Source organism: Musa acuminata, chromosome BXJ3-6, assembly GCF_036884655.1.
Source record: "Musa acuminata AAA Group cultivar baxijiao chromosome BXJ3-6, Cavendish_Baxijiao_AAA, whole genome shotgun sequence".
Lineage (NCBI taxonomy): Eukaryota > Viridiplantae > Streptophyta > Magnoliopsida > Zingiberales > Musaceae > Musa > Musa acuminata.
In genome coordinates, this window is record NC_088354.1 from 9,690,602 (window position 1) to 9,705,244 (window position 14,643).

At 39.4% G+C, this 14,643-nt stretch overlaps 2 protein-coding genes across 2 annotated transcripts; both read left to right on the plus strand.

Moving 5' to 3' along the window:
* The first annotated feature begins 2,765 nt into the window (after window positions 1-2,765).
* LOC103987671 (GDP-L-galactose phosphorylase 2) lies at window positions 2,766-6,230 on the plus strand. Its single transcript, XM_009406041.3, has 6 exons — window positions 2,766-3,196; window positions 3,312-3,424; window positions 3,513-3,815; window positions 3,890-4,075; window positions 4,181-4,441; window positions 5,556-6,230. Exons 1-6 carry the CDS (start codon window positions 3,088-3,090, stop codon window positions 5,889-5,891), a joined length of 1,308 nt encoding a protein of 435 aa, XP_009404316.2. The 5' UTR covers window positions 2,766-3,087; the 3' UTR covers window positions 5,892-6,230.
* Window positions 6,231-6,858: 628 nt separating this feature from the next.
* Window positions 6,859-12,316, plus strand: LOC135640533 (chaperone protein dnaJ 10-like). Its single transcript, XM_065155055.1, has 10 exons — window positions 6,859-7,181; window positions 7,260-7,319; window positions 7,445-7,527; window positions 8,394-8,547; window positions 8,852-8,981; window positions 9,840-9,998; window positions 10,096-10,274; window positions 10,750-10,830; window positions 11,499-11,645; window positions 11,899-12,316. Exons 1-10 carry the CDS (start codon window positions 7,095-7,097, stop codon window positions 11,974-11,976), a joined length of 1,158 nt encoding a protein of 385 aa, XP_065011127.1. The 5' UTR covers window positions 6,859-7,094; the 3' UTR covers window positions 11,977-12,316.
* Window positions 12,317-14,643: the final 2,327 nt, after the last annotated feature.

Sequence of the window (14,643 nt, forward strand, 5' to 3'; positions counted from 1 at the left end):
TGGATTCATGCAACCATTGATGTGGGATCGAGAAGGCAAACCAAACCGGATTGCTTTGCATGATCTAATCTAATCCTCGGTGTCCTCTGAGTCGATACTAAGACAATGATTGAGCAGAATCTGGTGCTGGTGGTTTGTTTTATTAGTGATGGGTTGATGTCGGGGCTCGTACGACGCTCGTGCTAAAATGATTAAACACCGGTTTGCTATATTCCCAGTGTTCGTTCGTATTTGACTGTCTGATGTGCTAATGCACGTCGTGGAGTCAACCCGGTTTGATGCTCGTGCAATTGCACTGCCGGTGTTGGCATAGCGCACTTGCTCATATGGGGGTGATTGGTGTAACCGACACCTATTACTAACATCATAATGTCATGTTCTAGCACTATGTGGATGATACTTTGATATCTCATGCTTGATAGCTTGACACTATATTGATCGATAACTCGACATGATACTCTAGCACTATGTTGATATCACGTTTGGCACCTAAGACATTATAAGTTACGTCTATGATTATTGCACGTTTTTCGTATTCGACGTAGCATAATTATTCCTCAACATTAAATTAATATAGGTCTTCAAGTATAGATGTCCTAAAATCCCATTATGAAAGAAAGGTCCTATCACCATCAGTTTCGTTCTTCGACTCTTCATTGCACACAAGTTCTATCACATTCGGTTTCGAAAGATTCGACACTTTGATCGACACCTCATAAACAAAACTAACTTAAGTATTGAAGGAGCTTTGTTGGTTATACCCTCGATATAATTTTGTAAGGTTTGACACTTTGTTAATCGAAAACATTCGACATTTTCTTGGCACCGTTCAAAGACAGTTCAAAGACAGTTCAAAGACAAATGTGAAATGAAATCTTAGTTGGCTGACATTTTGATCAAACAATCAAAATTTATATTAATGCATTGGAGCTAAGGGAAGGATCCTTTCGCGACATGACTTAAGGCAATCTTTTATGTCATAATCGAACAATCATAACCAACATTTACGCTTATAAAATTAGATTTAGAGTCGACAAATATTGGTTTAATACTTAGGTTATAAACATGAAGAAAAACATATCTCCATCAATATATAAGATGGTTAAAGTCATCATCAGCATTTAATAGTAAGTAACCTACGATTTCACAAAGTCGTTAAGCGTTACTCGGACGTATGGATTCACCGAAAACATTATGCATTGCGTATGAAGCTTCGTTAGGAACACGTCATGTTAACCGAGTGCCTAAGATGGTGTTAAGCTGATGATGACTCTTTGGACGAGCTATCGCCCAAAAACAAGAAATTGAATATAAAATAAATAATAGTATTTGGTGTGGCATAAATGATGTCGTATCGATGATCACATCGATCGAATATAATATGATCGAAAATTGGCCCATCCTGAGTCCGGTTGAAATGGTCATCCTCACCCATACCGCACTGTCAAATTGGCCGAGAAGGACGACAACAAGAGTTCTATTTGTCGTAGGACTGTCTTATTTCTCGCTTAGGTAGGGGTCACAGAATCCACCATGACGGTTTTGGGGGAATTAATTGTGATCTTTTAGTTCTATCACCTGCACAAAGTAACCATGATGTGCTTGCGAATCCATCCCATATCATTGCACCACTTCCCTTTATCATCTTCACCTCTCAAGAAAATAAGAAGAAGAGGAAGAAGGTGTGCTGTTGCAAGAAGGTTGGCTTTTCGAATATGCATGGGTTATTCTTTAGATGGTAGATAGAGAGAGAAGTTGGCTCACGATGCATCATGCATGTGGGACAACAACAATATGGGGGCGACGATTCTTTCTTATCTGAAGAACAATGATATTTGCTTGTTATATCTACATGTACAAGAATCAAAAGATAAATAAATTCATGCTAATCTTCATTAAATTAATTTGGTTTTTAGTTCCATTAAAAAAATAAAATCAATCAATATAAAGATAAGATTATGTATATTAATCAATGACAAATAACGTATTGATGTGAAGAATGTGATCATGGAAAAGTACGTGAAAACTTTTCTTCGAGTTTGATACGATAGAGTGTACAACATAGATCGATCGTAGACATATGAAATCCACACCATACTATTTTTAAATTTTAATTAAATATATTTATCTTAAATAAGATTCTTTAATCCTCGAGTTATTATGAAACGTGATACGATCAAAAGATTTTTTTTTCCCTCCAAAATAATTTGAGCATATGGAATGGGAGGATGTCTCTCTCATCTTGAATAATTAATAATTAAAAAAATGGGAAAGAAAAATTTGTGTAAACATTTAATGGACCGTTCAATACGAGTCAAAAAAAAAAAAAAAAGGGTCTCAAATAAATGTGATGCCAACAAAAGCGAACACAATTGGCCCAAACAAACTTGTGAGGTGGGAAACTTCTACTGCGTCCGGAGGGGCCTTTCATGGCTGTTTCGTAAAGATAAGGATGATGGAGACTCAACAGAAGGCTCTCCGACCACCACACGGCGGCTGGGGGGAGACGGAGACGAAGCCACCCACGATCGTTACCGTAGTTCTCTCGTGCCGCCGCCGCCGCTATGAGAATCCATCCATCCATCCATCCATCCATCCATCGTAATTGTACCATTATGACCGTACTTTAACTATATTTATAATTATATTATTTTATCAAATGGTAAATTCTTATTGGCTAATTTGAGTGGGCTCCACATCCCTAGGCTCCCATCCGCCTACTATTAAAGCACGCTCATTGCCATCCGATGAAGCAGGAGAAGGGCGGGCGAGCGAGCGAGAGGGAAAGGGGGAGAGGAGAGAGTTGTGGAGGTCCTTCGAGTTGGGCAATCACGGCTAGGTTTGGCGCACGCCGTTGCCCCCTCCAACCCCAGGTGGAGACCCTAAAGCTCGGCGCCGCCGCCGTGTTGGACAAGAACCGCACCCCCGCACCCCACGGTGGTCGAGGCGCCCTCCCCTCCGCCGGTGGTAGCCCCTCTGACCTCCTTTTCCTCGCCGGCGGCGGTTCTCGCTGCTTCCTCCTCCTCCACCACCTCTCCTTTTTTCTTGTTCTCGTTTGAGTAACCGCGAGAAACAAGGCGCCGAAAGATGCTGTCCATCAAGAGGGTTCCCACCGTGCTCTCCAACTACCAGGAGGAGAACGCTGGCGAGCCCCTCGGCTGCGGCCGTAGCTGCCTCGGCAAGTGCTGCTTGCCCGGTAAGGCGCCCCAAAACTCGCCTTGATTCCGTGGTTCCCCTTCAAGATCCGATGTTTTTGCCCCGCGGGTTTCTCGATTTGGTCCTCAAGATTTCTGTGTGGTGATCGTGGGCAGCCTCGAAGCTTCCGGTTTATGCCTTCAAGAACGACCCAAGGCCGAAAGCTTCGTCCGTTGGGACGGACGAGCTGCCGCCTGACTTCTTCCTCAACACCCTGTTGCTCGGACAGGTATTTTCTCGGGGCGGAACCCTTCAAGATTCGATCTTTTTCTTCATTACCGTTTGGTAGTGCAACGTGGCTGTGGTGTTCTTTCTAGTGGGAGGATCGGATGAACCGTGGGCTGTTCCGGTACGATGTCACTGCGTGCGAGACCAAGGTGATCCCCGGAGACCATGGCTTCATCGCGCAGCTGAACGAGGGTCGCCACCTCAAGAAACGTCCCACCGAGTTCCGTGTGGATCGCGTCCTCCAGGCTTTTGATCCTGCCAAGTTTAATTTCACCAAGGTGGGGCAGGAGGAGGTGCTCTTCCGCTTTGAGGCCGCTGGAGGCGATGAGGCTCACCTCTTTGAGAGCGATGGCAACGAAGGAACCAAATCTCCCAGCGTAGTTGCGATCAACGTGAGAGCAATTTTCGATACATCCCTCCTTTTCTTGATCAAGAACTATGTGATTGAAGTTTCTAATGGTTACAGGTAAGCCCTATTGAGTATGGCCATGTGCTGCTGATTCCCCGTGTGCTCGACTCATTGCCTCAGAGAATTGACCAGGAGAGCTTCTCGCTCGCCCTTCGTATGGCTTCTGAAGCAGGAAGCCCTTACTTCAGGCTCGGTTACAACAGTTTGGGTGCCTTTGCCACCATCAATCACCTGCACTTCCAGGTGAGCCCATTCAATTTGCTTGCTTGTGACTAAAGATTGGATTGCTGTGAGATGTCATGAACTTGTGGGATTGCTGATGGGAAATTTTCAATCGTATCATGTCAGGCTTATTACTTGTCTGTGCCCTTTCCGGTGGAGAAAGCTCCTACAGCAAAGATACCCACAAATCAGGGTCGATCCAAGAGCGGAGTGACGGTCTCACGCTTGCTGAACTATCCTGTGAGGGGTCTCGTCTATGAGGGAGGAAAACATTTGAAGGACCTGGCTGATATGGTTGCTAATTCATGCATTTGGCTTCAATCAAACAATATCCCTTTTAATGTGCTTATTTCTGACTCAGGCCGGAGGGTCTTCCTCTTCCCCCAGGTAAACATTCGTAATCTAAATATATGCTTTTTATCATAAAATGCTAGTCCTATTTATTAGATTAAAGTTATGAAATGACGTCCATTTAACGATTCATGGAGCAACAACCATGGCTCTCATGTCAACTTCTGGACCTCATATGGTTTTATCTTGTTCGCATGTGATCTTGATGATGACCAAGAACACTTGAATCTCAAATGCTAAAATTAAAAGAAATTAACTTGTCTTAATATATATTCCTATTGTTGGTGTCCTTGGATATTAGTTCTCGCAGCTATTATTGTGGCTAAAAAGCTTCTCAAGATTGCTTGCGCTCCTTGGCTTAATATCAAAGTGAATGTTGCTAATCAGTGAAATTCTAAAGAAGTTTATGAATTCAGTAATTGATGAGTATAGTTATGCTGAACCTTTGTTATGCAACAACAGATACTTTTTTGCAAATAAACTGTAATGATAAAACAGTTGCACAAAGAAGTTTTTACTACAGCCAGTAGCAGCACAAATTCCAATGTCATTTATGCTGGAAATCCTTATTTTTTTTACTGGATAATTTGTAAACTCGACAACTTATACTCTTGACTTGTTTCCTAGTTACATGCATTAAGGACAGTGAATCTGCAATACTTTCTACCCCATCAATCTAATCCCAGAGAGTAAAAATTAATAGTAATGGTGGTACAGACAATGGAACAAAATTGCAACCACAAAATGGTTTTATGCGTGTGAAATGAATGTTTGGATTGCATACTTGGTGAAGCTTGTGCTTTTAACTGACTTGTGTATGCGATGGGAGTAGATCTTTTATAAGAACTAAAGGAAGCTCTTAACTATGCTAGGCACTGATACAGATGCTCTTGCTTTTAACTGACTTGTGTATACGATGGGAGTAGATCTTTTATAAGAACTAAAGGAAGCTCTTAACTATGCTAGGCTCCGATACTGATGCTCGTTCTTTCTCAGTTGCATCTCTTTAATTGTTATGCATATCTTTGTATGCGTGTGTGTTTTTAGTTTTCAATATGTGAACTAAACCTCGATCACTGTAGAGAACCTTTTTGCAACAAGAATGATATTTGTGGATTGGATGCCTTTCTCACTTGTCCCAAATTTGCAGTGTTATGCTGAGAAACAGGCACTTGGTGAGGTAGGCCAAGAGCTGTTGGATACACAAGTGAACCCTGCTGTTTGGGAGATCAGTGGCCACATGGTGCTGAAACGGAAGAAGGACTACGAAGAGGCATCAGAGGATTATGCTTGGAGGCTCTTGGCAGAGGTCTCCCTCTCCGAGGAAAGGTTCCATGAAGTGAAAACCTACATCTTTGAGGCCATAGGTCTTGTGGAGCCTGAAGAAGAAATGATCCATGAAGACGAGGAGAAAGGGACTCCATCAAATTCCTCAGATCCAATGCACGCTCCTCAGTTTCCAGAAGGTTGCCTGATTCTTCAGTGAGGCGCATGGCTTCCATAACTATCAGTATTAGCCGTGATTCGACTATGCATAATTGTTTCCTAGTGAAATAAGTGCCTCATGCACACTGTTTAGGCCCTTCAATGCTGCCTGAACTTGAAGTGGTCCTTCATGGACTGATAGATAATATATGTGCGTCACTGTAGGTAAGCAAGCGAATCATATGTTCTATGCATGGTGTCAAGACTCCGTTAGCAGTTCCTATATTTTTAGATGTTCAAACTCAAGTCTGAACATGCCAAACTTTAGCAATTAAAGCCTTGTGTTGCTCCTTATACTTGTATTTAGGCAGCTGAACAATGGCATGTTTTGCACTGATTATTATTGAGTGTAGAAGAAATTATTGTGTAATATCCCTACTAGTGATGCAAATATTGGGTAAGATTAAGATTAATGTATAAGAATCTTGATGAGTATATTATTATCAATTTTATTTATACGTTATGCTATACATTAACTACGCCAAGCTCAAGTATTACTCACAAAAAATATATATATGTGATGTGCAAAAGTCAAGTATTACTCTATCGTCATTATAATTTATTATTATTATTATTATATATAATTTAGATGTATTATTTGATTTATAACTTTATTTTCCTCTTTAGGTATAAATTTATCGGATGAGATTTTAAAATTTTAATATAATAAATAAAAAAATAATTATAGGATGAGATTTAAGGGACTATCACGTAATGCACATTTCCAAGTATAATGGTGTGTGGCTGCCAAAAGCGAACCCAGCCGGGCGAGCGCTCATAATGAAGGCGGTCGGCGCATCGCCCCCCCACGTCCCCTAATCATCTCTCCACGATCATCCCCAGCTTGTGAAGCCACCACCCACCCTTTGTATTATTCAAACCCACCCTCCTCTTTTGCGTGAGAGCGCCAACCCACCACCGCCAAAAGCATCCCACTAAACAAACCCAACCCAAAGGCAGAAAGAGAGCTCCGACCAACCAACACCAATTAAAAGATTGAAGGAAAGGGCAACCAAACCCTCCTCCGATTCCCCTTCTCCTTCCCCTTCTTTAATCCGATCCATGGTTGTGGCACCGGGAAGGCGCCCATGTGGGGCTCCTCCATCTCCCCTTTTCCCCTGTCGATGTCTCTCCCCTAACACAGGCACCCTGGCACAATCGGGAGGAGGGGAGGAGCGGAGAGAGTTGGCTCGAGGAACCGGTGATGGCCAAGGAGACGGAGTACTACGACGTTCTTGGCCTCACCCCGTCGGCTTCCGAGGAGGAGATTCGCAGAGCTTATTATCTCAAGGTGGCTTTCCTGATTCCTCTTAGGATGCTATTTAGTTGTATCGGCGCTAGATGGTGTTTGATGGGGGTATTGATTCAGGCAAGGCAGGTTCATCCTGACAAGAACCCGGATGATCCTCAAGCTGCGGAGAAGTTTCAGGCAAGTCGGGGCTCATCTTGATCGATAAGATCCGAGGAACCATCGCCTTCGATTGTGGGTTTGGCTTAGAAATGATATTGCCTGTACGATGCTTGTTGAATGGTCTGTGCTGCATGTATGGGCAGGCACTTGGGGAAGCTTATCAGGTCCTGAGTGATCCGGTGCAGAGAAGAGCTTATGATGGTTTTGGCAAAGACGGCGTGTCGAGGTAATTCGTGTCTTTCTGCTCACACATCTCTTTCCTTCGTCAGTACAATCGAGATCCTTGTCTTGCACTATTTTCACATTTGACGTATCTCTTGCATGATATTAGATATAATTCAGTCCTAATGAGAACTAATGGAATTGTCGAAAATTCCAACTGTTTTCCACATTGCAGAAACCATATCCAAAATTAAGGTTTTAAGACCTTGATACACTCAACATCATGAAAGTAACTCAAGATTTCTTATCTTGTTGAAAGGATCGGTCTGTGTTAAACATGTGCCGAGCATTGCTCCCACGGCAAAATCCAATAAACTATGGGAATGTGGGGTTTAAGTTGCATAGTATCTGATGAACAACATGATTCTACCTACTAGCTCAGAAGCTTGTTTCCTTTAAAATTTACCTCTTTGACTTTTATGAGAGCAAAAATGCTCACACTGCACACAGAGATCTGTTTCATCTACTCTGAATACCTTCAGATTAACCCTCACTTTGCTGTCTATAGTTAGTGTCCTGCAAAATTTTTTGCTTAGATTTCTTGTTTGCCAAGGATTGTGCATGCATGTTTTTTATGTTGACGTTCTTGTGCGAATATTGGTGTGTGCATCCAGTTTCCTATTATGTGTACTGAAATTCTCCTCCACATTTTTACCATGTTCTATGTTCTGCCTATTCTACCAGCATGACTACAATAGTTAGATGGTCTACTCTTTGTTTATTTATTCTGTCCATCTTATAGCATAGATGTTTATTAAAAATCGGTCCTGCTTATATCTAAGCTCGGTATTTGATTATTTGAAATCAAGTGAACTGGTTTTTTTCTTTAGTCTTTCGTTGTTAATGAGCTATTGTTTCACAATATTTCAGAGAAAATATGGTAGACGGCACTGCCATCTTTACCCTTCTTTTTGGAAGTGAACTCTTTGAGGACTACATAGGACACCTCGCTGTGGCATCAATGGCTTCAACTGAATTAACAAGTGAAAATGACAGTCCCGAGAAACTTCAAGATAGGATGAAGGTGTGTATGGAAGTACAATTAAATTTTATTTTAGTTTTTGTAGTTTCTGGCCATTAACTCAGGAGATATTTTTCTTTGATTATGAATACAGAATGACATTTCTATGATGTACATGGAATATTCCACTTAACCATGCTGGATTAAGTTGGAAAAGGATAATCTCAATTGTGGAAACTAATTCTTGTCACATTTTTTAATGTTATTGGTTCACCATTCTAGGATTCCAATTGTGAAAAAGAAGATGAAATGGATCTGTTTTAGTTGTTATCCTCATAACTGAAGTTTCGTATTTATTATCATGTAGGCTGTGCAGAGAGAAAGGGAAGAAAAGCTTGCTAGGTTCTTGAAAGATTTCCTTAATCAATATGCTTCTGGTGACAAAGAAGGATTCTTTCATCATGCAGAAGCTGAAGCAAAGAGGCTCGCCAACACAGGTCAGTAACTGAATTCTTTTGTTATCTCTGTAACTGGACATTCTAAAGGTCATGCTTGATTTTGTTTATGGTTTTGGTTGACATATTGTAAGGTGTATCTCTATATTACATATAATCTATACTTGAGTGCAGAGAGAGTGAGAGAAAGAGAATGCTATATGAGATATGCTCCTAATACAAGGATCCCAAGGTTGGATTCGCACTCAAAAATTAATAAATAACGAATTAGGAATACCAAAGTGATTTATTGACTAAGAAATGCTAATATGAAAAACATAAAAAGCATGCCACCATCAATCTTGGACAAAAATCAAATCCTCTTTAGTGAAACCCACAAATACAATTATAATTTTTAATGTGATATTTTGTTTTGCAGTAAACTCTGCTACTAAAATAGTGGAATTTTGTCTCTTCCTTCGATTTTAAATACTTAAAATCTATTTTAGCTGAGAGACTCTTCAATTGGAGTGTCCACACCATTGGTATACCTTATTCTACCATTTGAAGTTTTTCAATATATCTGCACATGGAATAGGCCTATTGACTAAGCTATTTCGTGTTTCGATTGTGTGATTGATCTTCTTCCTATCTTCTCTTTTCTATTGTGTTCCCTATTTGGGCCATGCCCTAGAATATTATACACATGCTTTGCATACGAGGGGTGATAAGAAACATTTAAAAAAACAAAAAGATGGAAATGAGATGGGGCTATACAAGTTGCATGGACCACAGTTCACTTATCCATTACACAGGAAAGTTCCTTGTTTGACTCCACTTATCCATATTGATTAGCATCATAACTGGTGCATCAAGTTAGATGTGTTCAATTGCTAAAATCATTTTCCAATCTGACTACAGCTTTTGGAGTTGAGATTCTACAAACCATTGGTTATGTATATGCAAGGCAGGCTGCGAAAGAGCTAGGCAAAAAGGTAATGTATCTAGGTGTTCCTTTTGTTGCGGAATGGGTGCGGAACAAGGGACATTTCTGGAGATCACAAATCTCAGCAGCTAAAGGTTTGAAGTTATTCCTCTCTCCTTGTTGTTTCAGTTATTTCTTGAAGGTGGGTACCCCCTTCCATCTTTACTAACTTGTTCCCAATCAATGGCCTAGGCGCTTTCCAGTTACTGCAGATTCAAGAAGATATTTGCCGGCAACTCAACAAAGATGGCACCATTACAGAAAAGGATGTCGAGTTACATATGCGAATGAATAAAGACTTAATGGTCGAATCGTTGTGGAAACTGAATGTTGTAGATATTGAAGTGACACTTCTACATGTATGCCAAATGGTAGGTTACAGAAGTTTGTTCATCAGTCATACGAGTCCACAAAATATTGATATTTATGTATATAACACTATAAGGAAATATGGCATTCTGTTGGATATCAAACGTCGTCGGGTCTTCATGCAAAATCTAAGATGTATTCCAGCATGAAGATCATTTTTCTTGAAAGGCTGTTCACCTTCCTGAACATGACATAAGACGTAATGGCATTTATTTTTAAACTCACATGGAATATAGACATGGTAAATTTTGTCTAGTTTTTTCTCAAGGACACTCCTTAATTCTTGGTCAGAAGAGTAGCTGACTTGAAACCCTTTTCATTCTGGTTCCTTCCAAGTTCCTGCTGTTTACTCTAGAAATTCTAATCTAGACTGATCTTTGTCTTAAATTATGATCATGTATCTCACTGTCTGAAGTATGCATTTTGATATCTCACTGGTGGAAGACTTATTTTGGCATTTGCTGAAATATTTTACAGGTTTTGCAAGAAAACAGTGTCAAGAAGGAGGAACTTAAGGCACGGGCAGTTGCTTTAAAAATCCTTGGAAAATTTTTCCAGGTATGGAATCCATCTAACTTTACTGTTGCTCTTTCACACAGTGCAAGGTCTAAACTTGATGAGTTGGATTCTGGCATGCCCAAAATCACCTAAAATTGTCAAGAGCAAATAAATCTTTGCATAGAACTTCCAATTACGCCATGATTTGGTGCTTATTCCTCTACTTTAGGTTTTGATATAGCCTTGGTTGCTCTTAGTCCATAAACCTCTGATTCAACTCTGTGTTGCTTCTCTTCTACATTTTGGTATTTTGGCTGCACATTTAAGATCATCATCGACTGAAGTTCATAGCTTCAAAGTTTAAAGCTAAATTTCAAACTGCATGTGGTTTTGATGCCATGAATCTTCTAGATAAAAGTGTGAATACAAAACATTTAGATAATTTTACAACTACAAGTACCTTTGACCTATATGTTTAACAAGATTATGCACATGTATGCATCAAGTTCTCATACAAAAAATATTAAACTCAAAATACGAAGGGGGCATAGTCTGTGGAGGTTAACCTTCCAATTGTTTGAGCTTCGACATGAGAAACTGGTCAGATTTTTGGGATGATAAAAAGTCTGCATTCAGAAAAATCTTTGGTTTTTTACTTCAATTTTTTATATGCAATTCGATGCTAACTACTCTTAACTCATGCACAATTCTTGGTTTGTGGTGCCCAGGGTAGTTCCCTGAAGAAGGAAAAGTATGCATTACCTGCTCCTGCTTCAAAAGAAAAAATAGTCCAAGATGATGACACTAGTTCCGATTCTAGTTCAGTTGAGGATTCACCACGGAGGCTTCCTTATCGAACTCCATTTCTTACACAGGTAAACCTGTTATCTTTTTTTGTTAGTTTCACAAAAAAAAGGGTCTATTACCTAATTTTGACCGGAGTCACATTTCGAGCATAACATGCAGCAGTCTAGTTATGATTCTCTCAGTTATAACTAAACTTTCAATGTCTCTGTCACAGAAAAAAATTGGACCTTCAACAAATTACTAAAAATGATCAAACTTAGGATAAGCCAATACTATACCATGTGGAGAAAGCCTCCTGAGTTTTCATATTCTTGGTTTCAGGGCATTGGAAGACTCTTCAGATGCCTATGCAACCCAGCATATGACGTGGATGATGATCCTGAACCCCCAAGCAAGTGATGCTGAAACCCTCAAGTTATGCTTGAATGTGGAAGAGTTCTGTTTTACTCCACTTCAACGTTGTGTATATTGGTGCAGGTCTTCCATAAAACATCTCCTTTCCATTTTGTCAATTTCAGCCAATTTTAGGACCCATTCAATCTAAACACTTAAATTTAGATCTCCTAGAAGGTTGGGATTTATGGATTTTTTCTTTCTTTCTTTTAAATACCCTTGAACATATCTCTGAAAATACCAGCTCACTTTTTTTTTGCTTGATTGTCATATAGCCAATGCAAGTAGAAATGTACTGAAACAAAAGGGTTTTCATGTATGTCTATCTCTTCAGTCATTTATTGGACAGGAATGCTTTCCATTGGTTACATCTATTTAAACATGCAATATTAGAAAAATGATCATGGTAATTGTCTCCCATCAAAATAGTGACAAAAAAACAAATGATTTTATGACATTCTCGGCCTGATTCAGTCTTATAAAGTGTCATTGGTTGATCAATATTCCTGATTAAGTCATGGGCATCCCTTCAGGCCTATCTGACATAACCTGAACTTCTCAATTCCTTAACTAGTTTTTTCCTTGCAGTTGCCACAAGGTGCCAAGGCATAACATCAGTAAAGTAGTTAAGATAATAATACTGAAGATTTAGAAAAGCATAGATCCACAAGATTATATTCATCCTACAACTTGGTCTGGAAAAGGTCATGCAACTTAGTCTGTGTGAGCTACAATAAAGATATACTTCAAGCTTAGGTCACAATTTCCATGCTCAAGATGATATCTGTCACAATTGTGGCATGCATGGGTCACATCTTTTTTGTGTGCAGAAAATTATTCCTTCGTGTGTTAAACACAGTCTAGCACTTGTCATGCCTCCCTACTCCATGCACAAAATGATATCCGTCCATGACTACAGCTTTAGCTGCAATTAAATGTGGCATCACCAGATTTCTGACTCAAATATAAGGACAGTTTGTCTGGTCATTCTAAAGATAACATCTGGAACAGTTGGTAGGTATTCTGTTACTGTCTGCATTAAGTTACCGTCATTGTCTAATACGCATTGATCTAGATTCAGTTGTCCATATTTTTTCACTTCTGTGGTGTTCCTCTTATTGATAGACATGTTTCAGAGAAGGAATCAATATGTAAAGGTACACTCTTGTTTTCCATGTTTAAAGTCCAACTAAGTCTATAAGAGCAGCTGTCATCAATTTCAAAGTTAGTGAAGTTAACTAGATTTTTGGAATGGAGAAGAAACTGAGGAACTCTACATTAGTAAAAAAGATGATTGATTTGGGCCTCGTCAAAGCTTTATTGTCTTAGGCAAATCATGTCACTTGTATAATTGCTTAGATGGAAAAATGTTGCCCGACTGAAAGGTCAAGTGAAACAATCAATAGTTGAGGAGTTCATAGGAAAAACTATAGGTCATGTAACTAAAATCAAGTATCTTTGATAGACATTTTCATATGTGACATTGAACTTTGTTTTTGATATTTCTAATTCTGTAGCTGGTACATCCCAAGTTATGAGCCAGATTGTTAACCCTATTGAAATTTTTTTCTCAGATTGTAACATTTATTCTCTAGGATTGATGATGCACTGTTTCTGTCTCCTAGAGAAAAGAGAAGAGGGCTAATGTGTTGATAAGGTGAACCACCTCAGACCCATGGTGTCCACAGAACAATGACAAAGAAGTCGAAATGTGTTAGGAATCTAAAAAGACAACCCTAATGTATTATTCCAGAGTTGGTCTTCACTTGAAAATATGGTTGGAAAAGAACCACAATTTCCTCTCAAATCCTTTGCCAAGAGACCTTAAGTGCTCTGCCACATCCACACAAATTCCATCTCAAATAACCTATCAAAGTCATGGCACGTCTCTAAAACCCACAGGTTGTGGTGTCTGGATGTACCTTGTGTCTTAGTTTGCCACCTAAAAGAACTGATGGACACCATGTTGAGATTAATGAGGATCACTCATGCTCCAGATATTTGGATTGCTTCTCTGACCTCCAGTTCTAGTTAGCAAGATATAAATTTCTCATGATTGTTATTGGTGAAACAGATGGCTTTAGTTTAAGATGTTTTAGATCTGATAACAGTACATTCTAAGTAATCTGTTAATGAGTTTTTAACTTATGTCCTTAACATGTGATATTTGAGCCTAGCATGCATAGGTAGCTCTTTGGAACTACTAGTTTATTATTGGCACATGTAGCACCTTCAATTTTTCCAAAGTGTTGCTTTATGTGAAAGAAATGTGAACAGCCTATGGATAATTTTTGTGCCTGATTGGTTTGTTTGCACTTCAACTTCCTTCTTTGTGAACAACCACAAAGATTGTACATTTTGAGCATCTTCTTGAGGATGTTATAAACTAATGGGATGAGACAATTGCCTCTCATAATTGTGCTAGGACATGACCCAGGATCAACTTCTGTATTGAATCATCATCATGTGTGTGTATATATATATATATATATATATATATATATATATATATATATATATATATATATTATTATACACACACACACCTCATGGGAATGTTCTATGGCTTCTGGCCTTTTCTTATATCCTTGTTGAGATACTATCTCAGATATTGTGTGGATGCATTGTACCAGTTGATGTCATACTTTATTTGACACCAGTAGTTCTTCTAGA

What these genes read in the sequence shown, in the direction of transcription:
- LOC135640533 (XM_065155055.1), top strand. Translation starts at nt 7,095, where the DNA reads ATGGCCAAGGAGACGGAGTACTACGACGTTCTTGGCCTCACCCCGTCG. An exon ending in ACAAATCTCAGCAGCTAAAG is followed by an intron (nt 9,999 to 10,095) that starts GTTTGAAGTTAT and finishes TCAATGGCCTAG; the next exon opens with GCGCTTTCCAGTTACTGCAG. An exon ending in GAACTCCATTTCTTACACAG is followed by an intron (nt 11,646 to 11,898) that starts GTAAACCTGTTA and finishes TCTTGGTTTCAG; the next exon opens with GGCATTGGAAGACTCTTCAG.
- LOC103987671 (XM_009406041.3), top strand. Translation starts at nt 3,088, where the DNA reads ATGCTGTCCATCAAGAGGGTTCCCACCGTGCTCTCCAACTACCAGGAG. An exon ending in CGGCAAGTGCTGCTTGCCCG is followed by an intron (nt 3,197 to 3,311) that starts GTAAGGCGCCCC and finishes GATCGTGGGCAG; the next exon opens with CCTCGAAGCTTCCGGTTTAT. An exon ending in ACACCCTGTTGCTCGGACAG is followed by an intron (nt 3,425 to 3,512) that starts GTATTTTCTCGG and finishes TGTTCTTTCTAG; the next exon opens with TGGGAGGATCGGATGAACCG.